This window comes from Dermacentor albipictus, chromosome 6 (assembly GCF_038994185.2).
Source record: "Dermacentor albipictus isolate Rhodes 1998 colony chromosome 6, USDA_Dalb.pri_finalv2, whole genome shotgun sequence".
Taxonomy (NCBI): Eukaryota; Metazoa; Arthropoda; class Arachnida; order Ixodida; family Ixodidae; genus Dermacentor; species Dermacentor albipictus.
This window is the reverse complement of record NC_091826.1, coordinates 139,672,919-139,697,458: the sequence shown is the minus strand read 5'-3', so window position 1 is coordinate 139,697,458 and position 24,540 is coordinate 139,672,919. Positions and strand designations below refer to the sequence as shown.

Sequence of the window (24,540 nt, the reverse complement as noted above, 5' to 3'; positions counted from 1 at the left end):
TAGATTTGTGAACAGCCAGCGCATGCGTGTATATACATATATATATATATATATATATATATATATATATATATATATATATATATATTCTTGGGTCACAGCCCAAAATAAATCAGTTGGAAGTAAGCACCAACCAGGCCAACAAGCAGTTATGTTGCAATATATATATTTCTTGTACAACCGGCCTGTCTACTTCGGCGCGTTTTCCGAACTCGTTTCCTAGCGTCGACACAATCGCCAGTTATCGTCGCAACGACACGCCATACATCTATCGCGCTCTATAAATCGGAAACTAGATTGTTTGACCGGTGAGTTACGTTGATTTGTGAACAGCCATTACATGCGTGTATGTATATGTATATTCTTGGGTCACAGCCCAAAATAAATCAGTTGGAAGTAAGCACCAACTAGGCCAACAAGCAGTTCTGTTGCAATAACCAGAGTTCTTAGGTACCTTGAGGAACTGGCTAACTGACACAATTCTGAGCGCATTTTTGACATCATATGCACTGGGCACGGGAGAAATCATACGGATGACAGAAAACAAGTTCTCCAGGCAATCTTGGGCCAATCGTCTTGTCAAGAAGAATGTGTAGCCACATTTCTTTAGCAGAAATTCATGCAGTTGAAGCAGTACAGCAGTGGACATTGGCACCCCTGCCTGGCATGGCTTCCAGACCTTTTTGATACCGATGCCTAAGCTCTCAATGACTTCAATAGCGAGTTTCAGCGTTGCAATAGCCTCTTCATATTTGCTTTCATTTCATAAGCTCAAAGCAACAACAGGGTGCCGTGCAGTCATGATTGCGTATCACTTGAAAATTACTTCACAAAACCAGGCTGTTACAGCCTCGGGCGGCAGCTTCATGCGCTCTACAAAGTACCTTATAGCTGCAGGTGCTTCCCAGAATAACTGAACAGCTACCTCTACCTTCATCTTTGTGAAGTGGCCGTTGGAAATGTGCACGGTACTCAGGTTAGGTGCCACCTTCAGTTGTTCTGAGTCCATCTTTAGGACTGCTTCTATGTACTGTTAAGAATGGCGAGCTGCAATGCAAGATTGCCACCCAGTTACGACAGGGGAAAGCAACATCTCGGGAGCATCGCCGCGAACTTCTAGCCACAGCGTGACTAAAACGACTTTGTGTCGGGGAACAAGACGCGCATCCCCCACACTCCGTCGCTTCAGCTAGGATGCGTTCGATGAACCGGGCTTTGTGCTGAAACCGCCGCCATCCTCTAGCCTTATCGCCGTTGTGACGGAATGAGTTCGGCGGGCGAACTATTGTGCCCAAACTCCCCAGCGCGGACCTGATCTGCTACGCGTGCGCGAGCTGCCGCGGGAAAGCCGTTTTTTGTTGCTTCCCACGCGCCGACCGTGACGCAGGACAACGAGCTACCCAGAATGGCTTCGAGCTACCCGGAACGGCTCCCCTCTGACGTCGGTTCCGGACATTCGCCCGTGGGTGCCTTTGTGTGTGTAAACTGTCCTGAGGGGCGGCGGCGAGTTTACAGTGAGTAAACGAACGTTCGCGTCACCTTGTATCGCGGGAGGACCGAGTGTTTAAAAACTGCTGTGATGCGAATGCTCGACACACTTTTTCTTAAGAAGTCATACTGAACTGACACTCTTTTTCTTGAGCAGTCATGTTAGACTGATGCACTTTTCTCAAGCAGTCATGTTAGACTGATATAAATACTGTAAATAAACCCATATTCCTCGTTCTCGATGAGAAGCAGTTCTTCCCTTCATCAACGTCCTCAGCGTGGATAAGTTGAACGACGGCATGGGCCAGCTACCTTCGAATTCATGCCGGACTCCAATCTTGACAACGGATCACGAGCGATGGGATTGAGCCCCCAATCCTGACAGTACTCAATCGACACATCACTGCTGCGTAAATTGTACTTTGCCGCTATTTCTTCACTTAAGTTTCATTGGATCTTTTCGCACGAGGTGCCCGCTAATATTTTTAGTACATGTGAAGGATCCGGCATAAAAAACGACATAGAATTGTCACATGGGTGGGGAACAGCGCATCTAGTGACAGAGTAGCGGGAGCTGGAGAGGCTTAAGCTCCGCCACATCGCACGGTTGGAGCTCTCCATGTCGCATGTCACGCACAGCACACGCAAAGAAATGTCTGCACAAAGGTTGATTAAATGGAAAACAAAGTCTCTCAGCTTCTCTCCACTGACAAAAGCACCTGTGTAGTGATAAGCAATCACCTGCTTCCAGCGGGTGTTTAGAGCCCCAACCATAAAGACGAGTACATGGTTTGCTGCTCGGTCGGTTTCAGGGAGCGTCACCTTGCCAAGGAAGCCGCCACCGCTGCGGTCTAGCTCGACACCCTTGCTAATCTCCATTTCATCGAGAAATAAGACGCAGTCTTTTTCAATGTTTGACATTGCGGCCACTTTCACTTTCATCATATTTACTATATCAATCAAAACTCCGGGCTTAAATGACAGGTGCTGCAGTCGTCTGCACAGTGTTCTTCGTGAGGGAAGAGGATTGCCCTGTTCTAAGTGTAAGTCGTAGCCTGCAGAGCCACAAGCAAATTTGAGTTGCAGCGCTTTCTTTATGGTTTCTGCACTCCATGCACTACCTTTCCGGCTCTTTTTCTTCAAAGCAGCCTTCTGGTCCTCGAAATCCAGATTTTTGGTCAGCGCTGAGAGATCTTTTTCTAACAGCTTTGTTTTCCTGGCAGCACTTCTTTTTTGATGTCGACAAGTTTTCATGCAAATCAGTGTTTTTCGCATCTTGCAGCGCCTTTCGTAGCTCACATACAGGAGAGCGAGGAAATATCTTCATTGCTCTCATGGTCGACTGCATTTTCTTCGAAAGAATAGGTACTATCTCGACTCAGTTCTGCGGAGCCTTCTTGGTCAGCGTCTGTAGCAACTATTGAGAAGGAGTTGGTGCCTTCCTCGCCAGCAGGTCCACATTCGGGAGTCCGTCTCATAGGGAGTTTCCTTCGCTCAGGTTGAGCTGAATTAATAATAACAATAAAAAAAGACATGTCTCAATGCTTATTGAAATAACTGCAAATCGCGGAAATAGTACTCGCCACTACAATTATTACTCATGTCTAAAGTCGAACAGCGTGAGCAGATCTGTAGAGTTTAACAGGCGGCGTCCATCCTGTCAATTTCTCTTAAACTGGAGCTAAAAATAAATAAAACACCAAATGTGATTATTCACGTTTGTTTGCACTGATACAAAAATACTTTTAAAAAATAACCAGTTATTTAAGCTGCTTAACAGAAAATATTCATTAAAAATGTTGCTGTTTTACCGAATGTTGTGTTATCATCGCCGCTTGAGCGATAGTGGCGGCGCGACTATCGCGACAGCTTGCTATATTAGCCCAGTCATGCGGCCACCGCGCCGCATTCCACTACGAGCCGTCATGGAATAAACCACGTTTGGTTCTGCTCACGCCTCTTCCTTCGGCTGCGGTTTTCACCCCGTGAAAACACTACATTGGCGACGAGGATGGGATGCTGAGCAATTCTGCGGCAAGCTGACATGGCAACGGAAGGTCCGGCAGCGGCGGGTGCAGTGGCGCAAATCGTGGGTCGACTGGGACACATCGAGCCCTTTGACGAGTCCACAAGCGACTGGCCGTCGTACGAGGAACGCTTGTCGTCGTTTCTTCAGGTCAACCGTATCCCCGAGGACGACAAGGTACACGCTTTTTTGAGTCTCATGGGCCCAAAGACGTACAGTCTTCTCAAGTCGTTGACCGCGCCGGAATTGCCGTCAGCTAAAGGTTTCGAGTTGTTAAAGAGACTTCTTGGTGACCATTTGTCACCGAAGCCGTCGGTAATAAGCGAACGCGCAAAATTTCACAGAAGAGCACAACTTGAGACTGAGTCAATTTCGGAATATGTTGCGCAGTTGCGGAAATTGGCACAGACATGCGAATTTGAATCCGCCCTTGACCAGTCATTGCGGGACCGTTTTGTCTGCGGTCTGTGCCGAGAAGATATACAGCGCGTGTTATTCACGGAGGATAACAAGCTAACCTTCCAGAAGGCCGTAGAAAGAGCGCTAGCCACGGAAGCGGCGAAAAAGAGCGTTGCAGAAGTGCACGCTTCGGAATCAAGCGTATCAGACGTTCACAAAGTCGGAGCGGTTGGGAAAACTGATAAGACGCAGGGAAATTGCTACCGCTGCGGATCTGCGAAACATGCCAGCAGACTGTGCCCGCACGTTGCGGCCATTTGTTTCAAATGTGATAAGAAAGGGCACATTCAAAGAATGTGCCAAGCTAACAAGAGAACGACGAAGGGAGCGCGTCGAAACGCGATGAAGGGGTTGAGTCCCGTTCAAGCTTCTGTTAGCGTGAAGGGAATTGTTTCGCCTGGTACGGAGCCGATAAAAATTTCAGTGAAAGTACAAGGCGTACCTTTGGAAATGAAGCTGGATACGGGGGCTACTGTGTCCGTAATGTCTTTGGATCAGTTTCGTCAAATGTTTCCCTCCATCAAGGTCGTGCCAACGACGCTGAAGCTGCGGACGTTCGACGGAGCCATCATCCAGCCTGTGGGAGTGGCTCACGTTGCCGTGCAGTACGGAGAGCAGAGGGCCCAGCTGCCTTTTTACGTCACGAGAGAAAAGGGACCCCCTCTGCTAGGTCGACAATGGTTGCAAGCCATTCGACTCGACTGGAGCCGTATTTTCAAGCTCAACGCTATTCCCAGGTGGGACGTTTCTGCCTGTTCCAGACTGCGCGCTCTTCTAGACAAGTACCAGAGTTTGTTTCAGGACGAACTGGGGACAATTACAGAACAAAGAGCGACATTGTCCCTGAAAGAAGGTAGCGTGCCAAAATTTATGAAGGCCAGAAGTGTGCCCTTTGCATTGCAACCAGCAGTCGAGGCTGAACTTAAAAAGTTGGAAGACATGGGAGTCATTTCGCCAGTCAAGTGACTACACGACGCCGGTTGTGCCAGTAGTAAAGAAGGACGGTGGCATAAGACTACGCGGCGATTATAAGACCACCCTAAACCCTTGTCTTGAAACTGATCACTATCCACTCCCGAGAATCGACGAGTTGTTCACGGCGCTCGCAGGGGGCCAAGAATTTTCTAAAATTGACCTAAATCGAGCCTATCAGCAGGTAGTCATGTCAGAATCGTCAAGAAAGTATTTGACACTAAATACTCGTAAAGGACTTTTTTCCGTAAACAGGCTGCCGTTCGGTGTTTCGTCGGCACCCTCTATTTTCCAAAGAATTATGGACACAATGTTGAAAGGCCTGAAAGGCGTCAGCTGCTATTTGGATGACGTTCTCATCACCGGCAAGACGTCAGATGAGCATTTTGCAAATCTCGAAGCGGTTCTGAAGCGTTTAACTGAGCGCGGCGTTCGAGTAAAGAAAGAAAAGTGTTCATTTTTCCAAACGGAATTACGGTATCTGGGTCATGTTATCAGTGCAGCAGGTGTTAGCACAACGCCAGACAAGATAGAAGCACTGATGAAAGCGTCCGCACCCACAGGCAAGCAGCAACTACAATCGTTTCTGGGCATTGTAAATTACTACGGGAAGTTTGTTCCTCGATTGTCTACTCTGGCGAGTCCACTTTAGAAACTGTTGCGTCACGACCAACCATGGCTCTGGGATGAATCGCGTCAAAGGGCGTTCGAGGAAATCAAGAATGCGTTAGCGTCATCCTCGATCCTGGCGCATTACGACCCAGATAAACCTTTGCAAGTGGCATGTGACGCTTCCCAATACGGCGTGGGCAGGGGCGTAACCAGGGGGGGGGGGCTTATGGGGCTTCAGCCCCCCCCCCCCGAAATTTTTTCATGCTGTCCATGCACCACCGACCAAAGCGACCCCCGGCGCCGGAAACCACTCTGGATTTTGTCTAGAATGTCTTTTTGACGCTCGAAAAGACATTTAACCGTAAAGAGTGCGAACTCGGGCTGGATTTCGTGGCAACGCCCATACACCGGCAGTCACATATCGCCAAGCAGTCCCATCCGAGCACAAAATTTCAAGGGCGCTTTGATGGTGAGCGGGCTCGCCGCGGCATCTCACTGAGGCCACGGAATCTATGGAGCGCACGGATATCAATTGCGAAACTTTATTGGTATAAATCTCATAAGCTCTTGATGTGAAAGGTGCATTGACATTTCCAAAGTTGTGCTTTAAATTTTCAATTGCGGAACTTTGTGGGTTTAATGCTGTTTTAAACATTTGCCGCCAAAGGTCCATTGACTTTTCTAAAGTCTTACATCGGAACATACAACGAGACAAGCCAAATCGACACACTAGCAGACGAGTTGACAAAGCACGCAGCGAGGTCCAATGAGACAACGCGTTGGGGTGGTTCATTTGTGCCGTCATGTCACATAGAAACATATCGGCATTTTTTTTAACCTACGCCAGAACATCCATGTCAAAACACTAAAGCCAGCCAAAGTAACTACGTTCTTATTTATTTTTTCTACTTTGACTTTTATTCGCCAAGGACACATTGAGCCCCTTCAATTTTTTTTTTTTTTTTTTGTTCTCGCTACCCTACCCGCGGGCTGCCAGAGCGAGCCAGAGAGCATATGTTTTTCTCGTATAGCCCCGACCACCACGCGGTGCACTTCGGTGGGCGTTCGGTTTGCTCTGGCCGAGTGGATTTTCACCTGCCAGAGTTTTGGAAGCTTTCTGGCTAGCAGACGAAAAAAAAAACAATGGTTGCTCGCCGCCATCACTGTGGGGACTCGAAGGATTGCACCGCGTTCCTTGAGCGGAACCTTTCCGGAAAGTCTTGTTTCACCGGTGTAGGATACTGAGCAGTATGCGTATGATTCTCAGTGGGCCAATCGTCTCATGTTTACTTCGGTATTAATTCCGTGGCCCCATTAGGTGTCCGATGTAGGCGTTCGATTCTGGCCAACATAGTTTCCTATGCGTTCTTTTTTTCATTTCGGTGCCTCCACCCCACAGAAAAAAATTACATTGTTGCGGCGCAGCGAATTGTCGTATGGTGAAAGTTCGATTTTGATACTTCTTTTGCGGAAAGTAATGGGCGACGGGGCGCTTCAGTTTCCGGATCCGTTTATTATATTACTGCGAAAGCAATTATATGGACACTCCAGGCGCATTCCTGCCGTCACCGTCGCCCTCATGTTTCATATAAAGTCCAAGGGTGATAACATCGTGACCACGCGCTGCATGCTGTATGTGCGAGTGAAAGCGTGAGAGGGGAGGTGGAATGGGTGAGCTGACGATGGTGGCTCAGTCTTGTGCGCAAAGGAGAAAAGCGAGGAGCAAGCGCGCCACCTTCCGTCGCGCGCAATACATCGGGGGGAGTGGATGGAATGGGGGCGCAATCTAGGATTCTGTGAATCTATGATTCTGCAACATGTTTATTTGCCTTATTTGACGCATTACATACAGTTACTTTTTCTTACATACATAGACTCATTGGAGACTTATACGTATAGTTAAATATCGTGCTGCGCGGTTTTGTGTATACATGCAGTGAACTTTGTTTCCAGTGACACTTTTTTGTCCTTTATCAAGCCGTATTTTCGCATTTGTATATCCCATTGTATCTGCATTTCTAATGTACGAGGGCGAGTCAAATGAAAGTGCGCCTACCCTAACCGCGCAATAATGGTTCGGTTCATTATCTGCGAGGCATGCGCGTAGGAGAACGGCATGTCTCATTTACAAAAGTGACACGCAAGTGTGAAGATAAATGTTCTTTAATGATCTCATACACTGGGTTGAATATGGTTGCGTCACGTAATGGACACTTCAAAAGTTGAACAGCTCGGTGTCGCGAAGTTTTTGACAGCTGAAGGTGTTTCCAAAACAGAAATTAATCACCATATGACTGCCGTGGACGTTGAACACTTCAGTTCATTGACCACTGTGAAGCGTTGGAGCAAACGGTTCAAAGGACGTTGCAAAGACATTACAAGACCTGGCCAAAACCATCGTGCAATCACCCCCCCAATTTCAAAGCTTCATGAGCTGCTGAAAAAAGAACGGAGGATAAGCATCGATGAACTGGCAGACCGTGTGAACATCAGTCACGGTTCGGTTCACGCCATAATTCATGAGCTTCTGGTTATCGGCTCTTTGGTGCGCAATGGATCCCCAAGATTTTGATCCATCGCGAGAAGACGGAGAAGTTTCGTGCCGCCTTGACTTATCTGATCGGGTATCACAATGAGGATGACGCTTCTTGTTTGCAACTGTGATCGGGGACGAACCTTGGTGCCACTACTACGAGCCTGAACCACGACGGCAAAGCTTACAGTAGAAACATTCGAATTTACCACGCCCAAAGAACGTAAAGGCCATCATTTCCGCTGGAAAAGTGTTGTTGACTTTTTTTTTCGATCGACAGGGTCCATTACTGCTAGAATTTGCTAAATCTTGAGAGGCTATCAATTGTTTCCGATATTATGAAACGCCAGAACGGCAGCGTGTCGCAATCAAGAAAGAACAACGTGGAAAATTGACGAATGGGGTCATCTTGTTCCACGACAATGCTTGTCCCCACGTCGCTTATGTGGTTAATACAAAACTGGCAAAGTTCAAGTGGGAAACGCTGCAACATCCGCCATACAGCTCAGATCTGTCACCTTGCGACTTCTACATTTTGGGGCAACCGAAAAAACAGTTCAAGGGAACCAGATACAGACTTTTTGAAGCAGCAACCCAATGAGTTTTATAAGACGGGAATCACGCGACTCGTTAGTCAATAGGACAAATGTCTAAATTCTCATGAAGACTACTTTTAAATAAAGTACCCCGTTGTTGGCTCATTCATTTGACTTGCCCCATATATCTTGCAGAACTCCTGCTTTTTATACGTGCTCTCTGTTACGACAATAACTTCGGTGCAATTACTCACGATAGACGACAAGGGACAGCTCGTAATACATTGCGTAATACAAGGGACAAGGGACAGCTCGTAATACTCCTGCTAATACATTGGAACAAACGACAGCGTCATTGAGATTTTTCACTGGCCATTGCACATATACAAGAATGTAAGCACGGTTCTCGAATAACAAAGTTTCATTAACATATTTGTCCTCAACTTGTTCAGATCATTGCCTTTTAATTTTTCATATCAGCGGCATGCACTGCTTTCCTGGTTTCGAACTGACATAGTTATAATGTTCGTGTGATATTTTCTTTACTTAATAAATAGACAAAAAACATGGAAGCATTGACGTCAGTTATGTTGGGCACAATTTTTGGCACATACGAGTGTAATATTTTATGAAAAAATACATATTTTACTTGTATTTACAGTGCGTAGCTTTCAAGAATTCGTTTGCAGCATCTTTGGCAATCACAATGCAGTTATTATTCATGTATTTGATCCCTCGCTAAATTGTTTAAGAGGAAGCTTTAGCTCGGGCCCAATCCGACGCGGCCTATTCATATACTTGTAAAACGCAGAAACGCTTTTCTGAGATAATCCTGCTAATCGCTTTTGTTGAAATTGGTTGCATTTGAGAGAGAAAGTTAAATCCTAGTGTCTGTTGGAAACAGAACTTCGATTTAGGGCCTGAATTTTGTTTAAAATATTTTGAAAAATTCGGAAGTTTGAAAAAATAGAAGCACGATGTTTACAAACTACTGCTTACAAACAGATATTGTGGTTCTGTGAACGGCATTTATTACAACAGTCAAAGCGTACAAGTTTGCTGTGTCAATTTGTATCTTACGTGAATTGGTTACGTTGTGTACAAGGGTTCTGCAAGAGCTGTATTTCCACAATACTAAATTTTCTTGAGATTCATGCATAGCATATCTATTTTGTCCGCTGTAGATGTACTATTAGATGCAATTCACAGAATTGTGATATGATTTTTCATTGTTGAGTCACGGAGTTTTAAACTTGATAGTTTCGTTTTCTGAAAATTTTCAATGTTGGCCATATTTTAATAAATAATTGACCACCTAAATGAAAAATTCGAAACCAGTAGTCACTAGAATTAAACTTTTTCTTTTAAATGCAACAATCCTCCTCAAATTTGGTGAAGTGGTTGCAGGGAAAAATGAATTCCCCTTCTACATATACTTAAATGGGAGCACCCGAGCTAAAGCTAAAGCTTCCTCTTAAGGAGGAGTCTGAGCTGCAACGTGCAGCTATATATTGTAGGGGTTGGGGGACGGAGTTCGGGATGAAGACCCAACTTGGGAGGGTTTATTCTACATTATCTACAGGGAGGTGAGACGTCAAGTACCAGTCGTACAGTCATTACGGGCCAGCAGCAACTCGGACGCTGCGGCCCGTGGCAAGAAGTTCGAGATAGGTGAATCTGGGAATCAGGGAATATCTGGTCTCTCTGGAAGGCTTCTTATAAACCCTTCGAGCACTGGAAGTCGCGTCATATTTGGCCAATGGGAGAGTCCGCTCAGACGACGCCATTTTCAGCCAATGGTAGGCGCCCGTGCGATGGTGTCATACCCGGCGAAGAGAGTCGGCGCCTGGTCCTCCTCTCTTGATCACTTGATCCCCCTGCGATCTTGCCGCGCAGACTGGCAATACGCTTCTTCCAAGGAGGAGAAAGGGAGGGGGGTGCTCATGCTCCATTGTCCTAGGACCCACCTGCTCCCGGTGCTACGTCCGCGCAGCGGTAGCAATTGTCTTCTTCAAAAGCAATGAAGAGGTACGCTTGGGCCTTCCCGGCACGTCTGGCTTCTTCAAAGGCGAAGGGGGACGATTGGGCTCTATTGTCCGATGACCCCTTCTAATCCCGGCGGCGTACGACCTTGTTGGCACGTGAACTTGTTTGCACTTGTCTGGTGCTCCTCTGGAATGTGCTTTCCTGCTTCTGCATTCCTCAATTAGCTGTGCTGCGATTCGAAGTGGTTTGGGGAACTCGAAGTAGCCTCAGGAAACAGCTCCATATCTAACAATATATATATATAGGGCCAGTGGCGTAGCCCCCCGCCCCCCCCGAACAAAATTTCTGGCTACGCCACTGGGCGTGGGCGCAGTACTTTCTAATGTAACTGAAGACGGAAGCTCTCGGTCTGTTTTTTTATGCGTCGCGCACATTAACTGAGGCCGAAAAGAAGTACAGTCAGCTAGAAAAAGAAGCGCTGGCCATTATCTTTGCCGTCAAAAAGTTTCATTTCTACATCTATGGGAGATGTTTCACATTGATTACGGATCACAAGCCATCGTAAACAATTCTTGGGCAAAAAACGGGCATTCCACCAATTGCAGCGGCACGCTTACAGCGATTGGCTGTCAAGTTGTCCGCTTACAAGTACTCGCTCGTGTACAAAAAGTCCAGTGACAACGCAGAAGCAGATTTTTTTTCAAGGTTCCCGCTCCAGGGTTCTGAAGACGGTACGTCTGAAGGCGAGGAATCGTTTTATGCTTTGCGTCTGCACTCTATGCCCGTGTCCGCTAAACAGATTGCGCTCGCTACAGCACGTGATCCGGTCCCGGTGCTCAGTAAAGTGCTCCAGCGTACAAGCATAGGCTGGCCATTGCATTTGCGAGATGCGAGCTTAAAACCATTCTTTGACAGACGTTTGCAGATCAGCGTGCATCAAGGGTGCCTCATGTATGGCCTGAGGGTTGTTATTCGTCCCCTCTTAGAGAAGCCGTGCTCGACGAACTGCACCTTGGTCATCCCGGCATTGTGCGGAATGATCCAGTTAAGGCACCTCTGCATCCCTGGTCATGGCCGACCGCACCATGGAGGCGAATTCACTTGAACTTCGCGGGACCTTTCCGAGGAACTATGTTTTTTAGTCGTTGTAGATGCTCACTCGAAGTGGCCGGAAGTGTTCGTTATGCGAAGCACAACGTCCGAGCGTACTGTTGCCTGCTTGCGTGAACTTTTCTGCAGATTCGGAGTGCCGGAGATGGTGGTGTCTGACAATGGACCACAACTGGTGTCCGAAGAGTTCAAGGCGTTTATGCGGAGACTCGGGGCCAGACACGTCGTGAGCGCTCCTTATCACCCAAGCACAAACGGTCTGGCGGAGCGTTTCGTGCAAACGTTGAAGTCTGCTCTACGCAAGTCATCTCCCGGTGAGTCTATCGAAGAAACACTTCACAACTTCTTATTGGCGTACAGAAATACGCCTCACCCTACGACTGGAGAAGCTCCAGGTCACCTATCGATGGGTAGACGATTGCGCACCAGCAGGCACGTACCCAGGGGGGGGCCCGGGGGGGCCCGCCCCCCCCCCCCGAAATCAAGTGGCATACCCCCCCCCCCCACCCAGGCCACCACTCCTCACACATTCCTAAAGCGCCGCCAGATCAATGTTGAGACTTCACAGCTGTTCATCAGTCAACATTATGCTGCCTTTTTCACTCCTTTTAGATGGTGGTAGTTATCGGCATCTCTTGTAATGTGAAGGACAGTTTTCTCTTAGATTCCGCACCCGCGCGATTAACTCGAGATGCGTTCAGTTGTCACCATCTATTCAACCGTCACGCGCATAGCTGTTGCTTTTGTTAGTTCAACCTTCTTTGTTTAGGCTGATTCTGGGACCAGGAGAGGGATGCGGCTGTTACTCAGCTGGTCTGTATTCTCATGGAACGAGTTGCCACCGGAGAAAACGCCAATTGCGTTCAACTTATCCCTTTGCTTCATTGTTTCCTTGAGTTACGGCTCGCCGCGACGCTGGCAGATGCCCGGAACCATATACACGTGATATGGGTTAGCTAAGGTGGGAAATAAAATAATGTGAAAGAGCGTCCATCATGGAACCATGCAATAACCCTTAAACCCATAAACAAGATGACTGTCGCCCGTTACCTCGTCTGTTTTTCCCTAACTGTATAGCAGTTTTCGTGCAAAATTGGCAACAGGAAACAAACATCGCAAGGAGAGCCAAGGCAACAACCAAACTGCAAGCAAAAGCGAATAATAAAAAAATGAACCGTTGTTTATGAGAATATTTATGGATCAACATCTTTTTATTTAAAAAGGAAGTAGAGAAAACGCGCCGGAAGTGAAACAGTCGCTTCTTTTGAATGACGCTTCTACAGTTATCGGTCGAACCGCCTCACGCAGCCACTTCTCTGCTGTGCTTATGTGGGCGTTTTTCTAACCTTTCGCAGTGAGCGCAGTACGTCTAGAATCGCTGAGTCCTGCGCTCTACGCGGTTGCATGGGACTGGCGGCCGCACAGCGTTACGCAATTCGCGGAACTGTCAAAACTGATCAACAAGGGGAAAATAACTGATATTCGAAACTATCACACGAGAAAGACTGAAGAAGCCGTAAAAAATGAACGCAGCCTGAAATCAGTAAAAAAGAAACCTGGCATAGGACAAACCATGATGTATGCACTAAAAGATAAGAAGGATAACATCATCAGCAATCTCGAAGATATAGTAAAAGCAGCGGAAAAATTCTAAGCTGACCTGTATAAAGTACCCAGAGAAGTCACGATAGTTCACTTAGAAACAGTAATGAACAGGATACAGAAACTCTCCTATAACTAGCGATGAGGTCAGAAGGGCCCTGCAAGACATGAAACGATGAAGAGAGGGAGGATAAGGTGGAATAACAGTCGATTTAATCAAAGATGGAGGAGACATAATACTTGGAAAACTGGCGGGTCTTTATACGAAGTGTCCATCGACTGCAAGGGTCCCAGAAAACTGGAAGAATGCACACATTATACTAATCCACACAAAAAAAAGAGACGTTAAAGAATTGAACAATTATGGGACCATTAGCTTGCTCCCAGTATTATATAAAATATTTACCAAAATAATCTGCAATAGAATAAGGTTAACACTGGATTTTGTCAACCAAGGGAACAGGCTGGCTTCAGGAAGAGACACTTTACAATGGATCACATCCATGTCATCAATCAGCTTATCGCGAAATGTGCAGAGTACAATAAGCCTCTCTATGTGGCTTATATAGATTACGAAAAGGCATTTGATTCAGTAGAGATACCAGCAATCGTATAGAGGCACTACGTAATCAAGGAGTACAGAACGCTTACGTAAAAAGCTTGGAAAATATTGCTACATATGCGTGAGGTATTTGTTTGTTTGAACGAGGCGCGTAGGCGCCATCACTCCAGAAAAGAGGTGGAAGAACGAACTGGGTTCGCGCTGTGAATCTAACCGGTCAGCGCTGCAACCGTTGTTGTAAATATAATCTGTAAATAGTTGCTCGTATTACTGACTCGTCTTTCACGTTAGAATATCTACAGAGGTTCTACAGCTATCTTAATTCTACACAAGAAAAGCAGGGAGATACCTATAGAGAAAGGAGTCAGACAGGGAGACACAATTTCTCCAAAGCTATTTTCTGCGTGCTTAGAAGAGTTCAAGCTATTAAACTGGGAAGGCTTAGGAGTAAAGATCGACGGCAAATATCTCAGCAACCTTCGGTTTGCCGATGACATTGATCTATTGAACAACAATGCAGGCGAGCTACAACAAATGATTGGAGACCTTAGCAGAGAGAGTGTAAGAGTGGGGTTCAATATTAGTATGCAGAAGATGAAGATAATGATAAATAGCCGGGCAAAGGAACAAGAGATCAGGATGGCCAGTCGGCCACTAGAGACTGTGAAAGAGTACGTTTACCTAGGTCAATTAATCAGAGGCAACCCTGATCATAGGAAGGAAATTCACAGAAGAATAAAAATAGGTTGGATCGCATACGGCAGACGTTGCCAGCTCCTGACTGGAAGATTACCATTATTATTGAAAAGTAACGTGCGGAATCAGTGCATTTTGCCAGTGCAATATGTCCGGTGCCAATGCATTTGCCAGTGCATTTCCCAGTGCATTTTGCCAGTGCATATGGGGCAGAGACTTGAGAGCAAGTTAAGGACCACGCAAAGAGCGATCGAACGAAGATTGCTAGGCATAACGTTAAGAGAGAAAGAGAGTGGTTTGGATCAGAGAGCGAACGGGTATAGACGATATTCTAATTGAAATCAAGAGGAAAAAATGTAGCTGGGCAGGTCATAACCGTTGATCATTACTGTTGGATAACCGTTGGTGATGATGATGATGATGATGATGATGATGGAGGTGGTGGGCCCCCCCAATCAAGTGCGACCACTCTGCGGCCCACCGTGATTCAAAATGGCGTCGCAGCGAGAAAGAGGCGGCATGGGGGTAGTCAAAGGATGGCACCACCCTGAACGGCGGCGCTGGCATCGATGCACCCTAGGTTGGCCTTATGATATACATGGTGACGATGGAGAGGGCGCCTGAAGGAAGTAATATCGGGTTTATTCTCTCGTACAAACAGGCGGGTACAGTAATAGAGCGGCAGCTCCCAGGTTTATTTTATGCCGACGACATTGTGTTGCTAGCTAACAAACAAAGTGATTTGCAACGTCTTGCTAATATCTGTGGGCAGGAAGGCAACAATTTAGGTTTGAAATTTAGTGTTAGAAAATAAGGTGTTATGGTATTCATGAAAACAGTGAACAGACAATAAAGATACAGGGCGAGGAAATACCTCGGGTAACAGAATATAAATATCTTGGGATATGGATGAATGAAGGCAATAGATATATTGAAACGCACGAAGGAAGGAAGGAATAAGTGGAGAAGGAAGGCAGGGAGGTTAACCAGTTTAGCTTAACCGGTTTCCCAAAAAACAATAACAGAGAACGGGGAGAGAAATGCAGCCATAATGAAGCACAGAGCGCTATGGGGATACAATAGGTACGAGGTCCTCCGAGGTATGCGGAAAGGTGTAATGGTTCCAGGACTTACTTCTGGAAATGCATTGTTTGCTTTAAATCAGGGGTACAATCAGGACTCGACGGGAACCAAAGGTCAGTGGGTCGCCTCGCATTGGGCGCTCACGGGAAGACTACAAATGAAGCTGTGCAGGGTGATATGGGCTGGACTAGTTTTGAAGTGAGGGAAGCTCGCAGTAAAATTGAGTATGAAGAACGGCTCAGGCATATGGAAGAAAGTAAATGGGCTTATTCACACTATCAATCATGTTATAGAGAAATGTGCGGAATATAACCAACCCTTATATATAGCTTTCATTGATTACGAGAAAGCATTTGACTCTGTCGAAACCTCAGCAGTCATGGAGGCATTACGGAATCAGGGTGTAGACGAGCCGTATGTAAAACTACTGAAAGATATCTATAGCGGCTCCACAGCCACCGTAGTCCTCCATAAAGAAAGCAACAAAATCCCAATAAAGAAAGGCGTCAGACAGGGAGATACGATCTCTCCAATGCTATTCACAGCGTGTTTACAGGAGGTATTCAGAGACCTGGATTGGGATGAATTGGGGATAAAAGTTAATGGAGAATACCTTAGTAACTTGCGATTCGCTGATGATATTGCCTTGCTTAGTAACTCAGGGGACCAATTGCAATGCATGCTCACTGACCTGGAGAGGCAAAGCAGAAGAGTGGGTTTAAAAATTAATCTGCAGAAAACTAAAGTAATGTTTAACAGTCTCGGAAGAGAACAGCAATTTACAATAGGCAGCGAGGCACTGGAAGTAGTAAGGGAATACATCTACTTAGGGCACGTAGTGACGGCAGATCCGGATCATGAGACTGAAATAACCAGAAGAATAAGAATGGGCTGGGGTGCGTTTGGCAGGCATTCTCAGATCATGGACAGCAGGTTGCCATTATCCCTCAAGAGAAAAGTGTATAATACCTGTGTCTTAACAGTACTCACCTGCGGGGCAGAAGCCTGGAGGCTTACGAAAAGGGTTCTACTCAAATTGAGGACGACGCAACGAGCTATGGAAAGAAGAACGATAGGTGTAACGTTAAGGGATAAGAAAAGAGCAGATTGGGTGAGGGAACAAACGCGAGTTAATGATATCTTAGTTGAAATCAAGAAAAAGAAATGGGCATGGGCAGGACACGTAATGAGGAGGGAAGATAACCGATGGTCATTAAGAGTTACGGAATGGATTCCAAGGGAAGGGAAGCGCAGCAGAGGGCAGCAGAAAGTTAGGTGGGCGGATGAGATTAAGAAGTTTGCAGGGACAGCATGGCCACAATTAGTACATGACCGGGGTTGTTGGAGAAGTATGGGAGAGGCCTTTGCCCTGCAGTGGGCGTAACCAGGCTGATGATGATGATGAAATGGGCTGGGAGAGTGTTCAGGTATCTGTAAAGGAAAAACACTGATTCACAGTGGAGGAGAAGAACTAGGAAGCTTACCAGCAAGTATGAGGCCTGTAGGGTGAGCAACACAGGAACAATTAAAGAAGGTCAAGCGGAAAGTCAGAGAGGCTGAAATGATCTCATGGGTGGCGGCGATGGAAAAGAAACCTGCCATGAGTAACTCTTAAGAAGAAAAAACGAAATCAGGAAAGAAACAATTTTTAACTCAAAGGGAAGCTTATTACTTTTCGAAGTGAGATCGGGATGCCTTAGAACACGCACCTATAAATCGAGATATAAGACGGAAGAAGTAGCATGTGCTTGCTGCGGTAAAGCTAGGGAGACTATGGAGCATGTTTTATTGGAATGTGAAGACGTCCACCCAGCGGTCGATTTAGGCGCCACTGGCCTCCTTGAAGCACTTGGGTTCAGCGAGAGCAGTGGAAAAGTAAACATGCCCGCAATAGGCATTAGTAAGAGCCGATTGCAGGTTTGGTGGAAGTAGGGAAACGACAAAAAATAGAGACGTACAAAAGCACAGTTCGAAATAGGGGATCAGAAAATTTGGGTGGGTTAGTTCATAGGGCTTCTTTTCTTTTTTATTGTTTAACCTAGGTAGGACATTAGGCAGTATAATATCAGCTTCGTGGCGCAACCCACCGCCCCGTTCCAAAGGGGACGCTCATAACATCTATCCATCCATCCAGCCTCTTTTGCATTGAGTAGGGGCGTAAATTTTGAATTCTTGGTAAGAGTAGTCAACGTACCGGCTTTGTCTGGGTCTGGCGGTTCCCCCGTTAGGCCTATTTGGTAGGCTTATTTAATTCTCTCGGCTAGCTCTTCGAAGTGATTCTTACATGGGGTAAGGAGTGCAAAATTTTATGCGTTGCATATTGCAATCACTCAGTTCAGCCCTTGGGCGAGGCCGGGCAGCCACCATTGACCTTGAGCGCAACCACGTGACGTGACGTCACGACAGCCGGAGGAAAAGCTGGGTCCCAACTCGCGCGGTCGCGCGCGGCCGCAGCCACCACCTGACTTTCGCTCCTCCCGCTAGGGGCGCTGCGCCGGCGCGTGACGGCGGAGAATAGGTAGGCGTTTGGATGACAACTTGTTTGTTCTTACTCAGTGTATTGAAATATCAAAAGCAGAAAGCAGACCGTTGTATGTGGCCTTTTTAGACATTACAGGACCCTACGACAACGTGGACCGCAACATATTGTGGGATATCCTGGAAGGGGAAGGCTTAGGTAACGATTATATACAGCTTTTGAGAGAGATTTACCTAGAAAATACCGTTTGCGTCGAAAGGGAAGGGATGAGGAGCGAGGAGAAAGTTCATATCAACAAGGGACTAAGGCAGGGGTGCCCTTTATCCCCGCTGTTGTTTATGATGTACATGGTGAGGATGGAGAGGGCGCTAGAAGGAAGTAATATCGAGTTTAATCTCTCATACAAACAGGCGGGTACAGTAATAGAGCAGTAACTCCCAGGTTTATTTTATGCGGACGACATTGTGTTGCTAGCTAACAAGCAAAGTGATTTGCAACGTCTGGCTAATATCTGTGGACAGGAAGGCAACAATTTAGGTTTGAAGTTTAGTGTTAGAAAATCGTTAGAAATGTTAGCGTAGCAGGGGGCGGCAGAAAGTTAGGTGGGCGGATGAGATTAAGAAGTTTGCAGGGAAGGCATGGCCGCAATTAGTACATGACCGGGGTTGTTGGAGAAGTATGGGAGAGGCCTTTGCCCTGCAGTGGGCGTGACCAGGCTGATGATGATGATGATGATGTTAGAAAATCAGGTGTTATGGTATTCAATGAAAACAGTGAACAGACAGTGGAGATACAGGGCCAAGAAATACCTCGGGTAACAGAATATAAATGCCTTGGTATTCGGATAAACGAAGGCAATGGATATATGGAAACACAGGAAAAAACCATAACAGTAAAGGGGAAGAGAAATGCAGCCATAATGAAGCACAGAGCGCTATGGGGATACAATAGGTACGAGGTCCTCCGAGGTATGTGGAAAGGTGTAATGGTTCCAGGACTTACTTTTGGAAATGCGGTTGTTTGCTATAAATCAGGGGTACAGTCAGGACTCGACGGGAACCAAAGGTCAGTGGGTCGCCTCGCATTGGGCGCTCACGGGAAGACTACAAATGAAGCTGTGCAGGGTGATATGGGCTGGACTAGTTTTGAAGTGAGGGAAGCTCGCAGTAAAATTGAGTATGGAGAACTGTTATTTTACAATTAACTCTTCGTTTCGACCTCAGTTTTGGCTCGGAGCTTTTGGTGTGAACTACGTCTGAGCTTCACAGCCTATTCCAATAGCGCAAATATTGTGTTTGTCAATTCAAATTCGCATCGCTTTAGTTGTCTGTATAAAAACAAGGCTCGTGATCGTTGTTCTTGTGTTTAGATGCACAACTAATCTCTCAAACGCAGCACTTCATACTTTGAGTCGAGCCAGCTCAGACACTTTCACCATAGTTTCTACATGCAACAACAACATAACAACGGCATCCTTCAAAACCGCCTCGGCATGCGTGGCAGAGGCTGCAGCCATCGCCTTGGCCATTCAGGACGCCGAGCGCCAAACCAATTCGGCTGTCATATTATCCGACTCACAAGCGACTTGCCGCCTGTTTTTACAAGGAATGGCACCCAAATCAATAATCAAAATTTTAGGCACTCAACTAGAGGGGCACCACACTATCGTCTGGTGTCCGGCACACGAGCGACTGGCAGGAAACGCTAGGGCAGACCGTATTGCTCGAGGTTTGAACGTCCGAGCAACGGCATGGCCTAGCGACGACCTTCCACCCAATTCTCGTGACATCCTCCTACAGCAAAGGCAGGAGCGGAGACATTTTGGACATCCTCACTCCGATTTAAACAGCCAACAGGAGAGGGACTGGCGTCGTATTCAGACGAATACATACCCCAACCTGCACCACCTACACAGAATACACCTCACGAGGTTCACCGACGAGTGCCCGTGGTGCACAGACACACCCACACTAACACATCACATGGGAGTGCCCCAGGAGGCCTCCGCACATAGACAGTCCCATATTACACGAACATCCACTAATGAGGAATAGGCAGTGGGAGGCATGGCTTGTGGACGAGGGTCGGGAGAGCCAGTTGGCTCTTCTGGACCAAGCCCAGCGAGCCGCTCGTGCCAGTGGGGCCCTGGAATAGGGGCTCCAACCATCGTGCCTTGTTTTATTTACATTTCATAAAGTTTTACTCTCTGTGCTGCAGCCAAATCGTTACTGCCATAAGTTTTTTATTTGCTGTCATCGCCCTGTTTGGCTTTAATTAAACTTTTTCTTTTTTTTCCTTATTTATCTTAACGCTCACTCTGCTACTATGAATTTGCAAGCGCGAATTCTGGGTGAAATTTTGTGGGAACCCATGCCTACTAGATAAGACGCCGCGACAACTACGGTACAGAGTTGTATGCTCGCTGCACTTTGACGGATCAGCATTCGTGCGGCCCGGTTTACTTCGTCAAGACGCAGAGCCTACCATATTTCCTGTTATCCGTAAGCATATCGCTGAGCCATCTATTGCGCGACAATAGGCATGCCTGTAGTTCAAGTCGTTTGTAAGGCAGTGTGCTTATCTTTAATAGAACAAGAAAAATACATCGAGAGAATTGATCGAAATAATTGCCTTCGCATTCCTATGTAAAAAGACAACGTATGTTTACTACACCTTTATGACAGGCGACGGATCTAACACCCATGACAACAGCTGTGGTAACGTTGGCCTGAACCATGTCCAGCCTTCCAAGACTGAAGGTGACTTTCATTTTAGGTTGTCACGTATAGCTACATAGGGCATAAAATAAATCGTCCACATTGCGTTTGCAGAGTCGAGTTTGTCAGGCCACGTGAGCTCGTCCATCTCGGATGGTGTCTCGCCAAGGGGCGGCCAATTGTTTGATAGCCCTGCCGTGAAGAAATTATTCAGTGTAGAAGGTAACCTTGCTGTTTTATGTTAACGCCACATATCAGGAGCGAAGTCGCTACTGTTTCCCGAAAATGAGACCGCCTCCCCGCACCCCCCAAAAAGAACTGCAGGGCGGAGCGCGCTAATGGACCACGGCGATCACACGTACTCCTGCCTTTCACTTGCATCTGTAGTGCCCCCGCAGGAAGTCCCAGGTAACTCCTGGCACAATGTGCTGCTCTCTGCGCCACTGTCGATCGTCATATCTTTTTCCCTCCTTTTTTTTGATCCGTGCTTGACACGCTAAAATGCGCCATATTATCTCCCTCATTCGCAGAACACCGTCACAACATGCAGCTGGAGGACACTCCTCCTGCAAGAGAGCCCAGCAGTAACGCGCCTCCCCAGGTTCCGACAGTTCTTGAGCCGACAGTTCACCCGCTTGCCGAAGGAAGCGCCTCGGAGAAGGAATCGCCGGGTATAGAAGGTAACTGTGCCTCTTTATATTAAGGCCACATATAAGGAGAGAAGACACCACTGTTCCCCGAAAAGAATTTCCCGAAAAAAAAAGCTGCAGGGTGGAGCGCACTAAGGGACCACTGTGATCACACCTATACGCCAGTCCTTCACTTCGATGCGCAGCAGCACCGCGGGAAGTCGCTGGTAACTTCTGGCGCAATGTGATCTTTGAGCCACTCTCGTCATTTTTTTTTGCCTCTTTTGCTATTGTTAGAGGTTGCAGAAGCTAAAACGCACCATATTCTCTCCCTTCTCCGCAGAACACCCCATTAAAGATTCAGCTGAAGGACTCCGTTCCTGCACAAGAAGCCAGCCGTGACGCGGCTCCCCAGGTTCCGTCGTTTGGGCAGACATCTAGGAAAAGCTCTGTCCCGGGCACAGCTGCTGAGACTGTTCGCAACTGTGAGCATATTACATCATGTAATATCATCTTGGCCGTCAACGTGTCATTTTAATTTTACAGATGTGTAAGACACAAACAAAAGACACAAGCTATATGGAACTTTTCTCACGGGTGCAGAAATACATTTTGAAGAATCGAGACAGCACCCTTTTAAGAATACAAGACGTCTGTTGATGTGGTCGCCTGCTATCGGCTGCTTGTGTTGAGCTAAACTAATTATGATAATGGAAAAGTATTACCAAAACGCAAAAGAAAAAAATCTAAAGGTATGTACATAGAGGCGATAATGATAAGAAAACAATTGAAAGTCCTTCAGGAGAGCAGTCGTTTTTCCACACATTTATATAAGGCTCAACATGTAAAAACAGAAGATATATTTCTGCTATTTCTGTCACGCTTTTTGTGTGCGCGCCACAAAGGGGGGGGGGGTGCATTAAGATAGGCTTATGTTCCAGTGAATTGTTAAATGTTTGTCTATTTTCGAACAATAATTTTACTTAGTGTCACTGCGCTGAGCGCCAATTCATACATGAAATGTGCAGAAAGCAACTCTGCCGGTGCGCCATGAATAATTTGCCAAGCGGACGCCTCGTTTCTCAAGTACGCAGAAACATTCGCAAAATTTTATTCAACGATGTAAATGTCGTCCGGTGCTAGAGTAATAAGTATTAACTTAAAGTTACATAAATAGCTTTGTAAAAAGTTAAACACAATCTAGTTATGCGTGCGTATTGGCGAGACGAGTGACCTGTTGGGTTTGCGAGCTGTGTTCTGACGCAGTTATTATGTGTCTTTTTATGTCAGTCGCCTTATCTGTTTTCTCTGCATTGACATCCGCATCTACGAAAAGGTTAAGCATAACAGGAGATGTCCTACGGTTCATTTTTTTTTTTGCAGAGGTGTAAGACGACATTTACATCGTTGAATAAAATTTTGCGAATGTTTCTGCGTACTCGAGAAACGAGGCGTCCGCTTGGCAAATTATTCATGGCGCACCGGCAGAGTTGCTTTCTGCACATTTCATGTATGAATTGGCGCTCAGCGCAGTGACACTAAGTAAAATTATTGTTCGAAAATAGACAAACATTAACAATTGCCGCCCGCTGTTCCTTTTTCCACAAAGCACTTGTTCGTAGTAGCATATTACAAACAGCATGTGCTTTGCATTTTGCATCTTTTACTTAGGAAAGATTGAAGTATTTGCCTTCAAAGCTCATAACCCTGTCATAAAAAGTGGCAAATCTCACATGCTCATCTTAAAGGCTTCTAACGTGCATTTAACATCAACGAAGCACACTTCTTAAACAACTCGCATCTTTCCACCCCCACAGCGCCCTGTACAAGTAACCAGTGCAGTCATCCCGACGCTTGGAGGAAAACCAAGAGGCTCAAGGCAAAACTGCGAAAACAGCAGGATTTGAACCGGAGGCTACAAAGAAGACTGCAGAGGCAGCGTCAAGCCCTAACGATTGAGGAATTCATCCGGAGCGTTTGCTCACACGTGTCTCCAGCCGTTGCTGCACTTGTGGAGGCTCAGCTGAGGATGAACAATGTGAGCCGGTTTGGTCGCCGATGGTCAAGCCAAAACAAATCCTTTGCCTTAGGGCTCTACTTCCATAGTCCGAAGGGTTATACGTACTGCAGGCGACTTCTTAGGCTGCCATCAGTGCGATCCTTGCAGCTATGGCTTCAGCGTGTGCCACTAAGGGCTGGGTTTTTCCCGGAAATCTTTGATCTTATAAAGAGACGAGCGACTAGCTTTTCCACGAGTGAAAGAGCCTGCTGCATTGTTTTCGATGAAATGCACATTAAAAAGGAACTTTCCTACAACCCATCGCATGACAGGTTTGAAGGTCTTGAAGAATATAATGGTGTTCATGGCAATAACCTCTGCAACAAGGCTCTTGTCTTTATGGCAAAAGGAATCCGAACGGCCTGGAAACAACCACTTGGTTATTTTTTTTGCCCATCGAGGAACACCAGCGAGTATTTTGAAGGACCTTCTTTTGCAATGCTGCAAGTCCCTTGTGGACTCTGGCTCGCAGCCAGTAGCGGTAGTCTGTGACCAGGGAAGCCAGAACGTGTCCCTTTTTGCAAGCCTAGTCACCACCGAGGAACCGTATACAGATGTAGATGGAAGGCGGCTCTTTTTCCTTTTTGATGCTCCGCACTTACTTAAATGCCTCCCAAACATGCTACTTAAGTATGATTTCAGAGTAGGTGATAACCTTGTTAAGAGCCGTTACATTAGGCAGGTTTATGAAAAGGACCGCACGCACGAGATACGTTCGATTTTGAGGTTGAACGATAGACATTTTAACCTAACCTTCGCATCAAAGATGTCTGTAACATTAGCCGCGCAAGTTTTCAGCAACCATTGCGCTAGTGCAATGTACACCCTGGTCACTTTTCAGGAGCTTCCCGCTGAGGCAATTCATACTGCCCGATTTGTAGAAAGGATAGATCGCTTATTTGACTGCCTTAACACTTCACGCAGGGTTGCAAAGACACCTTACGCATCTTCGATGTGCAAAGGCTCTGTTCACAGAGAGCTTCTGGAGGAA

The 24,540-nt window shown here is 46.5% G+C and overlaps 1 protein-coding gene across 3 annotated transcripts; it reads left to right on the top strand.

Moving 5' to 3' along the window:
* The first annotated feature begins 3,343 nt into the window (after positions 1-3,343).
* On the top strand, positions 3,344-23,447 carry LOC135896112 (uncharacterized). Of its 3 annotated transcripts, XM_070541363.1 has the most exons (6): positions 3,344-3,691; positions 4,499-4,710; positions 11,852-12,036; positions 21,392-21,541; positions 21,834-21,975; positions 23,308-23,447. In XM_070541363.1, exons 1-5 carry the CDS (start codon positions 3,533-3,535, stop codon positions 21,890-21,892), a joined length of 765 nt encoding a protein of 254 aa, XP_070397464.1. In that variant the 5' UTR covers positions 3,344-3,532; the 3' UTR covers positions 21,893-21,975; positions 23,308-23,447. The 3 variants fall into 3 exon arrangements, with proteins under 3 accessions (XP_070397464.1, XP_070397462.1, XP_070397463.1); XM_070541361.1 differs by having other exon boundaries at positions 3,344-4,710; XM_070541362.1 differs by lacking the exon at positions 23,308-23,447 and adding an exon at positions 18,000-18,183 and having other exon boundaries at positions 3,344-4,710; positions 21,392-21,899.
* Positions 23,448-24,540: the final 1,093 nt, after the last annotated feature.